At 44.6% G+C, this 15,349-nt stretch overlaps 1 protein-coding gene across 4 annotated transcripts in view; it reads right to left on the bottom strand.

Moving 5' to 3' along the window:
* Positions 1-4,453: 4,453 nt before the first annotated feature.
* Positions 4,454-15,349, bottom strand: part of GRIA1 (glutamate ionotropic receptor AMPA type subunit 1) — a 118,430-nt gene continuing 107,534 nt past the window's right edge. For 3 of the 4 annotated variants that reach the window (XR_014935418.1, XM_015875851.3, XM_015875852.3), the window contains 2 exons: positions 9,567-9,701; positions 4,454-7,752 (listed from right to left, as the gene is read on the bottom strand). Coding sequence is in view for 2 of the 4 variants with exons in the window: in XM_015875851.3 (XP_015731337.2) it covers positions 7,564-7,752; positions 9,567-9,701 (324 nt within the window). In the remaining 2 variants the exon portion in view is untranslated. The remainder of the gene's footprint in view (positions 7,753-9,566; positions 9,702-15,349) is intronic. The other variant, XR_014935417.1, reaches the window with a different exon arrangement.

Here is a 15,349-nt window from a genome sequence, read left to right as displayed (position 1 = left end):
GGGAGGCAGCAAAGGGCCACAGTGCATCAACAGCAGCTGTGGTCAGCATTGGGGCAGATGTTAGAGGGCTCGGTGGAACCTTAGAAAAATACATCTCCTATAGGGATGCACTCCCAGCACTGATGTGGTGAGTGGTTGGGGGGCTCAGCTGTTGGCCTTGCAGAGAGAAGTAGTGGGTGGGCTGTGAGGTTGTGCTGCTGGCTATGAGGATGTGCCACCTTCCTTGTTCCACAGCCCTGTGTCACTGGCACTGCCCTGCTGCTGCCGGCTATGTAGGCAAAGGGAGCTGCATGGGCCCTTTGAGAAGCTGAAGCTCTTTGGTTGTTGTGTTTTGTTTCTTTTTGTTTTGTTTTATTTCTGTTGTTTCAATGTTTGAGAATTGTCTGAACCTGCTTTGCAACCAGCAGTGCTTGGAACCTACAGAAGGGCAGCAGGATGCTGGAAGTGTCTATTTCCATCCCCTCTGCACCAGGCTGTGACTCCATCCACCCATCCACTCCCATGTCTGTGAGCTGCTCGGCCCTGCCAGCCCCTTGCAGAGAGACCTGGGCTGGTTCCACAGCCCAGCAGTGCCCCTCCATCTCCCCATGGGGCTTTGTGATGCTCTCATGAAGCGTGGTGTGCAATGAGCTGTGGCAGGGCTCAGCAGTGTGCAGGGATACTGAGGAGGGCTGGGTGGGAGCAGCCCCCAAAGCCATTCCCTTAACTCGATCCTGCTGTAGTGACACAACCAGACCAGCAGCATTTTCTTTAACAAATATGAATCCCATGGATTTGCTCTGATGTAATTATGCATCCTGCATTAAGCCAATGCTCCAACTGTCTGTGGCTGCTAGCATAATTAAACTTAATGTACTTTTAATGATGTCTTCTTAACTCATGCATTCATATATGATTAGAACCAAACACGATGAGCTGTCACGAGTCCAGGAGAGCTCTTTTGGCAGCTCCTGATGGGATTTACATTGAAATATTAATAATGCAGATTTTGAAGCTAACAACATTGGTTTTGAAGTGGGGAAAGCTTGTCACACAGTTTGAGCTAATCTGAGGCAGCAAAACGGCTTCTCTTTTAAGTTCAGCCTCTCCCCGTCTTGCACATGAGCTCCTGCGATCAGAGGAATTTATGGTTTACTTTGTAAAGATGTCATTAAATAAGTGCCCAGCAGTGGCTGCTGCTGCTCTGCCCTGGCATGCTCGGTCTCTGCTCCTGTTCCCCTTTCCTGTTGTTTTTCCAGAAGCTCTGGCGCTCTGCTTTTGTCTCTGCTCCTTTTTGGTGAATGAGATCAGGCTTTGTCCTTACCCCACAATTTCCTGGTAGTGAGACATTGTTTCCTTGAGCTGTGCGCTACCTTGTGCAACAGGGACTGGTGGAGCTTTGGGATTGATATTTGGCTCCAGAGCCCTACTCACAGCATACTGCAACTGTTATTATTATTGTTTTCTTTTTCCAGTGGCCCAATGGCAGATAGGTCACCTTTTGAGTTCCTGAGAGCAAGTTGTGAAATTGTCTGAATCCCTTCCAACAGGAAAGCATCGATTTATTACGCTGTAATACTGATGCGAACAACACTGTGCACCTTTCATCTAAAAAGTCAGGACTTATAGAACACGACATGCCATTAATTCTGATGCCAGCTCAAACCGAGGAGGAAATGCTGCCAAAGGGATCCAGACAGCATGTTAAACCAGCCCTGCAGAGTAATGAACACACTTTGTGCAGTTACATTATACAATATTGATCCTTAGGAATGAAGAGGTACCTTGACAGCTAATTTGAGCCATCAAAAGCTTCTCTTAATCTATGAGTATGTATATGTGTGTGTATTACCCAATTAGTGCAAACACTGGCTAATTAAACTTCTCAGTATCCCCTGTTGAGGTGAGAATTGCTGCATTTCCCTGCTCTGGGGACTGCTCTCCCTTTGTCCATGGCCAGGAGCTCCCTCGGTACCAGCCTAGTGCAGAGGATGCCCTGAGCTGGGAGCGCTTGGTGCAGTGATGACTCCCTGGGAGAGTGTGCACCACCTTGACTTGTTTTCTGCACAGGATGGAGAAGGATGCACTATGCTGCATGCCCTAAGCTGTGAGGAGTCCCTCAAAGGACTTCTGCCCTTCTTTGCGTGACTTGGAAGGTGTATTCCTGCAGAGAAATGGGGTCACCGTTCCTTTGTGACTCCTGTAAATCCATCCTACCTATGCTAGTAAGATATTGTATTTTCTTTCTTTCAGCCTTCTCTTTCATTTCTACCAGAATTTTGCTCTTGAGGATGAGGTCCTTGGCATTAAAACTGCTACATAGCTCAGCCTTGGATTGCTATATTTTTAATTCCCACCCAGGTTTCACATGCTATTTGTATGTATGGAATGTGCTTATTACAGCCATTGCTACCTTCTGCCATCCTTTCCCAACTCTGTTTGCAGCTGGGCCATTGAAGTGTGCACCACTCCACTGATGTCACCTTGCTGCCCAGCGGTGTGATAGGCTGTGAGATCACTTGTGCCTTAGGCAGAGCTGGATTCACATCTCTCTTCCCATCCCAAGGAGTTCATGTGCTGGCTATGTAGTGTTACAGAGCTATCCATAAGAATACCACCACCATGTGCATACATAGCACAGCCTACATGTTGCAGTCCTGAAGGTGGTACTAATGGACAAAGGAAGGAGAGATGGGGATGGAGATAAAGGGGTGGTGCTGGAGCAACATGACCAACAGTCTCCTTGGAGCACAAGCAGTTTTGGCACTAGCATCTTTTGAACTGGGATCTGCATGCGGATTTTGCCCTGCAAAGCCCTGCCCTGCTGCAGATAAATGGGCTGCCATGAATGGCAATGACATCACTGTTTTTCTATTAATTAACTGGCTACCAGAGATGCAGGCATGAGGTCTTGCACCAGCAGCAGGCTGCCAAGCCACAGAACCAGCAGTGATGTTTGGCAAATTGATCTGAGCTCATAGGTAACATAGAGGCAACAGGGGAATCTGTTTGTAGAGATGTCTGCAGCTACAACAGCCATCAAAGAACAGGCCACAACAAGTTTCTGAAAGGTATGTGCAGTAAATCTGGTACATTTGCTGATAGAAAAGGCCTGAACCCATCCACCCTATTTCCAAGGCGCTGCTTCAGAGCAATCTCCATGCCATGTTGGAGAAGAATATCCACACCCCACTATGATGGGTCACTTGAGCTTTGACTTGTGCCTCTGTCCCAAACCAATGTATTAGAATCATGCATCAAGACATCTAATGGTGACCACTGGGTTACAGCAAATGTTGTTGTATGTGCCCCTGCCCTGTCTCTTCACTGAGTTTAGACAAGAGAGAGATTTTTGCTGTGTTTGCAGGCAGGTATATGCATACACAAACAAGTCGAGACAAAATTCTTTTGTTTCATCCCAGCCTTCTGCCCTGGTACTGAGTTTAAAAACCCATAGCAAAAGGATGGATTGGGTGATGTATCTGTTCAGTATACAGTATTATTTGCTTCATCAGCTGTTGAAGATAGTTTTATTTTCGCTGGAGACTTTCTCATAAGGGATATTTGCTTTTGCAGAAAGGGAATTTTGTCCTGCTTTTGTCAAGAGATAAAGGAAAATTTCTTGTGCATATCTGCAACCTTACTGGGAATGAAGAGCAAACCACTGAAGGAACAAGGAGACCATTTTGAGATGAGGTCCAAGCTCATCATACAGTACTGGTTGTCCAAACAAGTGCGGAAGACCAAAATGTATTGATGCAGAATAGTCTGCCCATGGAAAACTTTTCTCTCAGACCCCTTGATTTGGAGTTTCTTGTGCTTTGAAGCCTGAGGGTTCACAACCTATTTCCATTAATTCTGACCCTTGATGACCTCCTAAAACTTACCAGTGGGTGAAACCCCCTTGGGAATGTTGGAGAACTCGAGTCTATAACCACAGCCCTGCGGGGTGAGCTGAGATGCCCGGCTGAAGGCACTTGGGAGTCTCGGCTTCCCCGGCCAACACACAGGAAAGGTGCCATGGGGAAGGGGCGTCCTTCCACATTTGTGACAACAAGGGCTACCTCAGAGCGTGGCACTAGTGTAGAATTGGGATTAGCAGTTAGCATTGGCAGCTGTCCACGATGCTTTAAATCCCACTCTATTTCCCACTTCAACAGTCTTTTGAAAGAGGAATTAAGCAGGTTAATTGCATGACAATTGAGTGAGAAACATCTTGAATGTTTGAGCTTCTGAAACAGCATGACAGCTCCCAGGAAAACCAATCCTGGCATGGATTTTTGGACCAGTGCTGGTTCTGAATTCTCCCTCAGCTGACTAGATCTTCCCTCAGTAAAAACAAGCTAAAATCCTGAAATTGCCCTCCTCAGAAAATAACCTCATAGAACTCTGAACAAGAATTAAAATACTTAACTTTGAACCCAGTGAATGTTCAGTTTCCTGACTCTTGGGAAAATATTAGATAGATTCCCAATTTCAACCTGAAGTAGTTTATTTGGCTGCTGTTCACAAGTCAGACACAGCAATAATCAAGGAAATTTTGTTTGATTCAGGTTGGGTAATATTGCCTGAGGGGTAACATCATTTTCACTTCCATACATCCAGCACTGGCACAAAACAGCATGGGACAGGTAAGAAAAATGGATCATGGATCCGTGGTGCTAAAATTCCAGCTGATAGTTTCACTCTTGTGTAAATAATAATTGCCAATAAAAGTGTCGAAAAGAGAATGTGAAAATAAAAACACCGTTCAGTTTGTTAAAGCAAAATCCTGCGCAGAAGTGACAAAAGAAAAAGAAAGGAAAATCAAATAAAAAAAGAGTTAAAATAAATATAGCTGGTAAATAAAAGATCCAGGTACCAAAGAGCAAAATTTAATGAAAGCCAAAACTGTTAAATATGGATTCCTGTTGAGAAAAAAAATGTCAATGTCTTTAAGAGTTTGACCATTACTCTATTTTTAAGAAAAGTGTAGTAAAAATACATATTACAAGTTAACATTTTTCCACGCTTTTGTCCTATTCCTCTTTTTTTTTTTTTTTTCTTTTTTCTTTTTTTTTAAACCCCGTCACTGATCAAAGGCTTTTGAAGACCTGAAGGCCGCATCCCACATCTTCATGTCACAGGTAGCCAGTCCTGGCACAGGCGCACTGCTGCCCACAATGCCGTCGATGTCTGCGTGCCCAGCTGGGCTCCCTGTGACCTGCCACCATGGTGATCATGTCTTTGGAGGAGGACAGAGCACTGGAGGGCATGTCAGCCTTTTCTGGGATGTGGCAAGAGCTGAGACAGGAGATGACTCTGAGAGCTGTAGACATGGAAGCAGGCTAGGTTGAAGGATTGCTCCGACCATGTTAGTGCTTACTTAGGACTGAAGTTAAAGTTAAGGAAAAGAAAGTGGACTAAAAATAGCTATAATCAACACAAAGTGACTCGTAGAGGTGTTTGGAGCAGCTGATGACAGAGCTCATGTTTGGTGATGAGAGGTGAAGACCACAAGGGTTTCCAGCAGTGGAAAACACACTGGCACAAGGCATGCTGTGCCTGAGCTTCAGACCTTGACTCTTTGACTTGCTGGTGTCCAAAGCGTTGCAAGACAAGCAGGTAGATGGAACAGATGCTTTGGACCAGGCTGGTGTTAAAGGTGGTAAACGTATTGCTCTACAGAGTACACTAATGGAAACTGGTGTTCAGGCAGTTTCCAGCCCTATGGACAGCTGTATGGACCAATCCTCCTCATAAACTTGTGCCAGTCATTTGCCTGTATAACTTTGTCTTCACTTGCATCTCTTCCTTTTCTGATCCTCACTTGCTACGTTGCAGGAAGGAAAAAAAAAAAAAGAGAGAGAGAAAAAAGCAGTTCAGAATGCTCCGATAGCAGCTCAGTCCCTGGGCAGATATTTGCTGAGTCCTGTGAGAAGCTTTGAACTTTATGTGCCATCGGTGATGGGACAAGGCTGAGTGGATTCACTGTGGTCCCTGCCCCGCAGATCTTCTCTTGCTTTAAATACTCCCCTGGTGATTCTTCACTTCCAGGGAAGCATCTCAGGCCCACCAGGATGGGAAGTGTTTGTCCATGCCAAAGATTCACAGAATGAATCTTTTCTGTGGTTCTGGAAAGCCGTCATTGTCCCTTTGATTCCTGTAGCTGGGCTCCCAGCAACCTGTCCCTCAGTACAGGTTTCTGCAATATCAAGTTTGGTGTCAGCAATCTGCTTTCCTAGCTTGGGGATGCTTTCCCCTCGCTAAGGATACACGAGTGGGAATCTGCTACGTTTGGCATATTACCCAGAGAACAGACCACAGCTTGACAGGAAGGCTAAGTCTGACCAGCTCTGATGCAATCATATGTCATGGATGCTTGAATGAAGCTCTTATAGGATCTCCTTCACATTTGCTTCAGCAGTTCCTTCCAGAAAGCCACTCCTGCCAATTCTCTGAAAGATGTCCCTTTTGACTAGAAAAATGGCCATACAGGGATTTCAGAGCAAAATAAGCTGTGTTATTCCCATTGCAGCCCCATGACTTCTAGTGTGTTTTACTGATTAATAGGCAGCCATCTAGAACTGGATGTCTTGAGATGATATTCCCGGCTCAAGGTGGTTCCCTTATGTGACCACCAAAGAGGGAGCATACACAGAAGCTAAGCAATGAAGAACGGGTTCACAATTGCTTATTAGCCTCCAGTAACCCAGGCAGGAGAGTGGCATGTAAGGGGAATACTGCATTTATCTTCTCTCTTCCATAAATAGCAGCTACCATGATCTTAGACCAGCCACCTGTTCTAATACGCCATGCAAGATGCTCTCCTCTCCAGGCACATGATCCTTCTCTCGAACTGCCACTCACCATCTCTGGAAGAATCAACACTTTATCATCAGGTTACCTGGGGTTTCCAAACTCACTCATATCTTTGCCACTGTAAGACAGCCTCACATTCTTTTTCAGTTTCTTCTTGCGTCGAGTCCTTCCTGTTGCAGGGAGAGCCATTCGCAGCTGTCTGCCTTGTTGCAATAACTCCACACCCCAAATTCACAACAGAATCACGATAGACAAAAGGGGTTGACGCTGACACCCTGCTGGGAGTTCAACTTGTCATTCATTGGAATTTCTTTTTGCTGTTAGTAGCTCAGATGTTACAGTTTGCATCCTGAACTAAACCAGATTAAAGGGCTGAGCAGGAAAAGGGGAAAGGACTGATGTTACCCTGACACCACAGGAATTAGTAAGAAAGAAAAAAAAAGTATATATTGCACACACTAAGACTTATTAACAACCAAGTTAAAACAAAATGGCATAGTCCTCATTAGTGTTCCAGTGGTTCTTTGATCAGGGATGGTTCACGAGTCTGTTAAATCCCATTATGCTCTCCTTATTGCAGTACAGACCTGTTTCTGTTCTCCTGCCAGTGGATCTGTTTGCAAAAGAAAAAGGGAAATAGATTTGATTTCCTCGAGAAGATCCATCCAATTGTCCCTTCTGTCATCGTCATTTGTCTTGTTGGTGTTGGGTTTGTTTTTGGCTCTGGAGGGGGTGGAGTTGGGCTGTCCCTGCTCTCACCCAGGCAATGGTTCAAAAGGCCAATTATAATCCCGTGGCTCCCAGGGACATGCCAGTGCTGTGGCTCATACACGGGATCGTCTGCATGGATTTTTGGAAATCGTGGCTGACCACACGTCCATTTTCTCCACTGCCTCCTGCTGCAGCCGGCCTGGGAAGGGTTGATGTCCGTATGGCTTCGTTGACTGATTGCTGTGGGATTAAACAAAAACCCTTTTTAGGAAAGACGGGGGGGTCTCCCCCTGTCCTTAGTAATGTTGGAGAAATTACAATACAAAACAAACGCTGTGTTTCTATCACTGTTCTCTCCTCCCTTGCCTTCTTTCACTCTTACTCACTGCATGTGCCTCCTGCACTTGCTCCGTTAATTCACACCTCTTCTACATTCAAAATTAAATGTTTCTGCAGTAATTTGGAGTATAAAGCAAATGTGCCATGTACAAAAGCTATTCTAACCCTACAATATCAGAACAATCACACTGGATCTGCTCATAGGTATTGGGCACCTTTTCCCATATATATACACTATTACTACTCCTGTACCGTTACATATGATGGGCTCTGACTCACCGCAAGCATATGTTTAACTTTCCATATGCAAGAAACTGAACTTGTACCTTTGTTTTTGTCTACAGAGGCAGCTAGGAAATGCAAACCTAATTCAGGAAACTAAATCTCATCTTCCTGTTCCAGATCCTGTCCAAAGCATTTTTTTCATGAGATCTAAGGAAACCAGTTTCTCAGAATACTTAAACCAAGTGAGAAAAGCTATTTTGGTTTCTTTGCATTTATGGCTCTTTTCATTTTTTACCCCTTTTCTTATCCCTGTGCTCTCACTGTCTGTAGAATTTCCTGAATCTCAATGTCAAAAAGAGTTATTGCATGTTTTCAGCAAATGAGAAATGTTTTTACTGCTGACAAAATGTTAAGCATGTTGAGAAACGGTGACATAAAACCCAAAGGAAGGATTGCTTATCTTCTTTTTGATTCTGGGTAAGTCTCAGTGCCCAGGGAAGTGAAAATCTCTCTAAATCTTATGAAATCTGCTGCATGCTTCCTGTAACATACTGACTTCCATGCTCACGGAGAGTAAGAACTGGATATGTTACTGTTACAGCTAAGATCCTGCTGTACCCTTCTGTACTATGGTACCCATGTAAGGGATCACCTCCCATAGCCATCTGAGTCAAAAAGCACTTGTTCCACAGATACTGCATTAAATGTGCATTCCCAAGGCTCTCAAATCTAATCCTTCTTGACAGGACACAAATTCAGGCATACTGGGAATTAGGGCTGAAACAAATCTCCTGGGCCTTAGGAAGTACTCTGCTGGTAGACCATGACAGAATAGAGAAGAAGACATTTCAGGAGACATCAGAGCACAGTTTCTCTCTCTAATGATGTATAATTCTGACTTTGGAGACCCCATTTCACCTACCCTGGGTATCTATTTGAGAGAATGTTGTCCAACCAAGGTTCAAGGCTAGAAATCTGGCAAATGCTCTGAGCATCTGTCACTGCTGCCTACCTGCAAATAGTGCCAGCAGGATGCCAGCAGAGGGAACAACAGGATCTGATTCATTACTACACAACCTCAGTTCTATCTTACTGTTAACTGCTTGAGTTGGGGGATTTTTTTTTACTGCAGTAAAGGCTGTATCACACCAACTCCAACACACTTCATCCATGCTGCACACACGTTGCCATAGCCTGCTTTAAGGAATGGCAATGTGTTCCTGTTACCATTTGTGCTATGATTTCACTCTATATCTGGACTTTGAATGAGTGTTATGTCACATGTCTGATCTTGCATGAGCTCATGAGTTAGGATTAGGGCTCATTTGAGCCTCTCTTAGCTTCCTCTCGTGCTCCTATTTCTTTCTAGCAAGAGAAGTGATAAGGTCATTTCATTATCCCTATGTCTTTTCTTCCACCCATGTTCTGGGCTGCATCCATCTCCGAAGGCAGCTTTGGAGCCAGGGTGGTGTCAGAGAGAAGGTATGAAAGGCCTGGGAATGGGTTGCCACCTTCATTCGCTTTGATTCACTTCTGGACTTGTAACAAAACTCGATTAAGGCAACCAGCATGGCTAGTCCGAGCCCACCGATGAGGATATAGAAAACCCCCGCCACATTGCTGAGACTCAGAGCGCTTGTCTTGTCCTGGAAGAGAAAGGAGAAGGGAGGGTAGGGAGGGCATGTGGGAAGGAGAACAACAAAATTAATATGAGATTGCTCTGGTAGAGATACCGTACAATATAGCAACGTTGGCATTACATCACCTCCCTCTTTAAGTGCACAAGTGACATTTCTAAGAACATTTTCAATTCTTAATTTGGTGCCTATTAAATCTAACGTTTCCCTCACACAAACAAACAAACATTTTTTCAGCAGTGTGACTTTTTGTAAAGGTTTGGAATCGCCGTTTTTCAATCACGTCTAACTCTTGTGCTTATCCACCCAAAATGTCTGGTTTAAATTATTGATTAAAGGAGGAAAAAAAGTTCTCTGCCTCTGTGACATTTGCTTGTCCCTGATGTCTTGCCTGAAATAACCCGTTCTCTTGGAAATGCTCATTCCTTCATTCCTAGATTGTTTCCCCCGCAAATTCTGTTGCTGAGCAACACATTGAAATGGCTGGGTTTTCTTTGCTTTTCTTTTTTTTTCTTAAATCCCTTTCCTTTCTGATATTGAGGTTGAGGTGACACCTGAGCTGTCCTCATGAACACATTTCATTTCTCTGTAATAAGACAGTTATTTCATATGCAATCAAGAGCTGCTGAAGCATGTCTAAGCTAATTATTTGGTCTGCAATAAATAGGGCTATTAATGGACTGCTACTCACAGCCGGCATTTGTGTTCTGATTTTACAACGCCTAATGAATGGTCATGGCTCTCTGGGGAAGAGGAGAGTCTCAAAATGACTCATTTCAGTAGCAAGGTAGCTGAGCCCCCACATCCAACCCCAACATCACTCAGTGCCATTCTTCAAGTGTGGTCCATGCTGACCAGGTGGATTTGAGGCATTAGGATCACTCTGGGCAGTGGTAGGACCCAAAGACTCGGCTCAGCTCCATGTGCCAGGCTCTTGTTTTTTAATTTAAAAAATTCATATCTCTTTATAGTCCACCAGGCTGAGATGCCGTTCTCCATGGTCCTTGTTGCTTTGCAACACTGACTCAATATGCATTTCCATTACAGTTTGCCCAGGGCAGGTCCAACAGGTCAGTGTCAGTCTATTGGAGTGATTAGGGTTTGATCAGTGTTGATGGCCCCACCTACTGGATAAGGGAAGAAAACTGCGTAAAGCTCACTGGAGAAGGAGTAGAGAAACAGCATGTATGACTGGTAGGCATTTCTGTCATTGGAAATGAAGGCCTGGAGCAGTTCTTGGTGTTCCCCACTGCTCGGCAGAGATACAGATGGCTGGGTCACAGAGCTTGGTCCTTACCCTTCTAGGACAGTAGATTCATCCTCTTTCCTTCTCAAGTTTTACAATAAACAGCCCAAACTTTCTAGGAAGTACAATTTCTTAGGAAGCAGAAAGCTATAGTGGATCAACATCAAAAAGGTCTAAAACCAAACACCAGTGATTCCATGGACAGCTTTGAGTCAAGAGCAGTCTGTCAGGAACCAACATTGTCCTTCAGGCAGGTATGTTTTGTAAAGGATTCTGTCTTTCAAAGAAACTGTTGCCAAAAATGTTAGATTACAAGACAGAGAAACATTCCAGTTTTAAAAGGCTGCCATCACAGAATAGATCATCTCAGGATGTTTTACTGCCTCTCCTTCATCTCATCCCATTACCCACATGGAGCTGCAAAGCTTTCTGTCCACATGGAACACGTGTCATTGGTTCCGGTGCCCCAAGGAGAAACTTTCCATTGAGAGCCTTCTGCTGAAAGATTTGGAGCTGTGATGAGGTGTCACCTCTGCTGCACTTTGGTCACTGTAAAAATCTCTATGCGTGATTTCATTTTCCATTCCTCAATGACTGACATTGCTGTCAAGAGATTCATCACTGTCACCATTTGTGTTACTCTGCTGCAGACGTGATGGTCTCCACTGGTGGACAGCTTTGGTTCCTCTATTATGTAACGATCACACACTGGTCAGTTTGTAATCTTGTCGATGCTTCCTCTGTGCTCTTTCTAATGAGAGATTTCTGCAAATGTCCTCTTAGTTTCTGCAGTTTTCCACATTTGAAGGGTAATATATCTGGTCTTTTATAATCTGCCTTCATGCATTTTTTTCTCTCCCAGGTTTGACTGTACTTTTGTTCAGCTTTCTCTGTGCTGATTACTAGGAAAAAACTTTTAAGCACCAGCTGAAAAATTTACAGAGTTTTTTTTAAGCAAAGATTTGGAAAAGCGGAGCAATTACTCTGAGAAAACTGGGTTACAACACATCATGTATTCTGCCTCTTCAAAGCCAGACTGAAGGGGCTGCACCAGCTTGAAGGAGGGACAAAGTCCCTGGAGGTGGATTGCCCTCCTTGACATCCTAATCTTTAATCCTGGTCCCTTAATGAAAAGTGGCTGATTAGCATGTGCTTAGGGGGAAAGATGGGACAGAGGAGAGGGCAGAACTGCCTATTTGTCTGTCTTAATAATAATTTTCAACCCATACTTCCAGTCTGATTTGACAGAGGGGTGGAGATGTTCAAGGTACGAAAGATCTTCAAGCTTTGTGAAAAAGCCTTAGAGAAGAAAAAATGCATTAGTGCTCCCTCTCAAATAAAGCACCAGCACAACTGGCCATCAGGGTGACCTGTGACCCATGGGGTCTTTGACTTCCAGCTACACATCCTTGGAAAACCAAGTTTCATGGGAATACATGAATTTGAAGTTTTGCAGGCCACAATATTCTTTCAATCTCACCCCAAGTTCGTGACTCATGGTCCAATTGGAGACAGTCTCAGCCAGATGTAAGGGTAGGAAGGTCTGGCAGCCAGAATAGGCTGGTTCTTCACATCCACTTCCTTCCTGATGCCACACCAAACTGACTGGTAAATGAGAGATGGACCAAAGCAGTTGACTTCACCAGTATTTCACACAACTAATTTTAGGCCTGCTGTGAGGTACTTGCATTTGCTTTGCAGCAGCCATTACCATTACCACCGCCATTACCTGGATGATTTGGTTGAACTCAGTTTTCTCTTCCAGCAGTAGAAAAGCCAAGGAAACCCCAGTGAGGCACAACAGTGGGCAGACTTGCTGGGATGGGAAGAACAACTATATTTCTCCTCTACAGTCACGATAATGTTTCTTCCAGTGCAGGTCTGGGAAGTAAAATCGTTCCTTGACTTTTTGCTCATCCTCTCCTTTTTCTATCTGTTTGTCCTCCACTCCCAGTAGGACATTCAGAGAGGTTCTCTGGGTGGGAGAAGCAGTTTGTTGCTTCCATCAGCTGCAGGACCAGATGCACACAAAGGGTAGGGGACAGTGCACACCACACTGAGGCTCTGTCTGCTGTTTTGTTCTCTCTCCAGCCCTAGCAGCACTCCTAGTTACAAGGTCCTAAATGATGCTAACTGCCTGAGAGGACCCCCCTCCTCTCTGCTCAGGCTCTGACACCAGCTGCTCTCCCTTGGAGCTGCCCATCACCACCAGCTTGTCAGTGGGAGTGTAAAAATGTCACCGCTTGTCTCCTGCACGGCAGAATGCTGACGTGGGGGTAAGATTGGCAAGTGAAAAGAAAAACCCAGCTTTCCAAAAGAGCGGCCTTGTTGCTACAGCAACCAGGCACCTTCCCGTCTGTTCCTCTCCAACGTGGCACCATGTCTTGTGCGCAATTATTTATCCTCCTTAGCTGAAAGTCATGAAGGCCAGATTTCCCCTGTTTCACACTGGGAATGCTCCCTTCTTGCACCCTGCACCCCCAGAACCTGCTGGCAGCGTATTGAGAGTGTTTACATCAAGTGCTGGGCCACCCTTACTGTGGCAAGAGCTGAAGCTGAGTGATGAAGGGCACAGCACCAGCTATTGACCATTGGTATCTCAGTTCTGTAAGGCAGGGCATGAGCACATGCACGGCCAGCCATGGGGTAAGGCTGCCCAACAACGAAAAGACACATTTGCTGGAAGAATCAACAAATCAAGGCAGTAGCAGGGGGTGATCCCTATTGATATTTTAACAAAAGTTCAATTCTTGCAACTGAAGAAGAGGAATGGAGATCTCTGTGTCTTCAATGAAGGTCTTTTTGATGCAAGAAGCTGTCTGGCTGCCCCTGAAGCAATCTGCACCTTGCCATTCTGATCTGGACAAGTTTCCATTCTCCCATTGCCTTGCAAATGACCCGAGGAAGAAGAGAATCTAACATACCTGATATTTAGTGTACAACTTGTCATTACCCTCTAACAAACAGAGACAACACTCTCAAGCCCACAGCAAATTTTATAGCCTGCAAAAAAAGCTGTCCATTATGTGCTTGCATTCAAAATGGGATCCTCTAAGGGAACTGCATAGTTACAAGGTGTCTGCTGCAAGAACATGGCTGCCTGGCACAGGAAACTGGCTGGGATTTCCTATGGTCTGGTGTTGCTGTGGTGGTCCTGGATGACCACTGAGCATGGCTGGTCCACACCTCCTGCTATGGAACAACTAATCCAAATTTTCCTCACAGCAGAGTGCCTGTCTCTGGAGTTTTAATGTTTCTGTACGGGGATTTCTATGGGTAAGCGCTAGGCAGACATCATATAGATAAAGTGTCGGGTTTAAAAAGATAGGATACACAGCAGTCAGCTACAGGCAAGGAACATAATTCAGAACCAACAAACATAAACCCAAGAAACATCAAAGATTTGTCTTGGCTCTGACTAAACCCCTCTGTACAAACCTTACATCCAGCTAGTCCTCACCCTCTTCATTAACACTCTTTCATCCTTCTAAGGAACAAAATTAGATAAGGCCAGGTGGGTGATAGGTAGGTTTGTCTGCCTAGCTGCATTCCTGAGAACAAGCAAGCAATGTCATTAGCAGAATTACTATTCTATTACTAGCGCAACAACACACCATCAGTAGGATAAAACTAAGCTGGCTCACGATGGTCTAATGACAAGCAATGTCATTACTTGCTTGTCCTGCAGGAGAAAGAGGGCTGTGTTGATTCTGATGCGGGTTTCTCTTACTGTTTTTTCATTGCTGCTGCAGTCATGGTGCAGATGCTAAGCAAGGAACAGAAGTAGTACTACTGTCTGTCAGCTGAGACTCATCACTGTGATCTTCCACTCATGTTAGAGGCTTACATGGCTTTAAGGTTTGTGCCTATTGATTTTGCACATGAAGTTTCAAGCAGGTCTCATGACTGTATGACCCAATCTCATTTATTCACATGTAATTCACATGTGTGAGCATGTTTATCAAGCACATGTAAATAACATGTGATCAATATCAAGGTCAGATAATCCACATAAACCCATGTGTCCCAAACCTTGTGTTTCCTTCCCTGTTGGTTTTCCTACTGTGTGGAATTAGATGCTACAGCTTTTTTTTTTTTTTTTTTTTTCTCCCCGCCAGAATAGTGATGATAAAGTACAGCACTGTAGGGCTACGGTGTTTTAAACTAAACTGATTTCATATCCATTTCCTTATGGGCATTTTATCAGCTATGGGATTTCTCTAGCACTAATGCATGCAGGCTTGTGGTGGAGGTATTGTGGAAGCTGTGTTGTGGCTCGAATTTCCCAGCAGAAGTAATTACTTTTCATTCATATGGTGACTACTGCTCAGTTGGTTACCTTATAAAATATGCACACTACTGTCATACAAGTCCGTTCGATTTCTGCCTGAGTGGGACCACTGCCATATTG

The sequence above is a fragment of the Coturnix japonica genome, chromosome 18 (assembly GCF_054131305.1).
Source record: "Coturnix japonica strain WE chromosome 18, WE-NBRP24, whole genome shotgun sequence".
Taxonomy (NCBI): Eukaryota; Metazoa; Chordata; class Aves; order Galliformes; family Phasianidae; genus Coturnix; species Coturnix japonica.
This window is presented reverse-complemented; position numbering and strand designations above follow the sequence as displayed.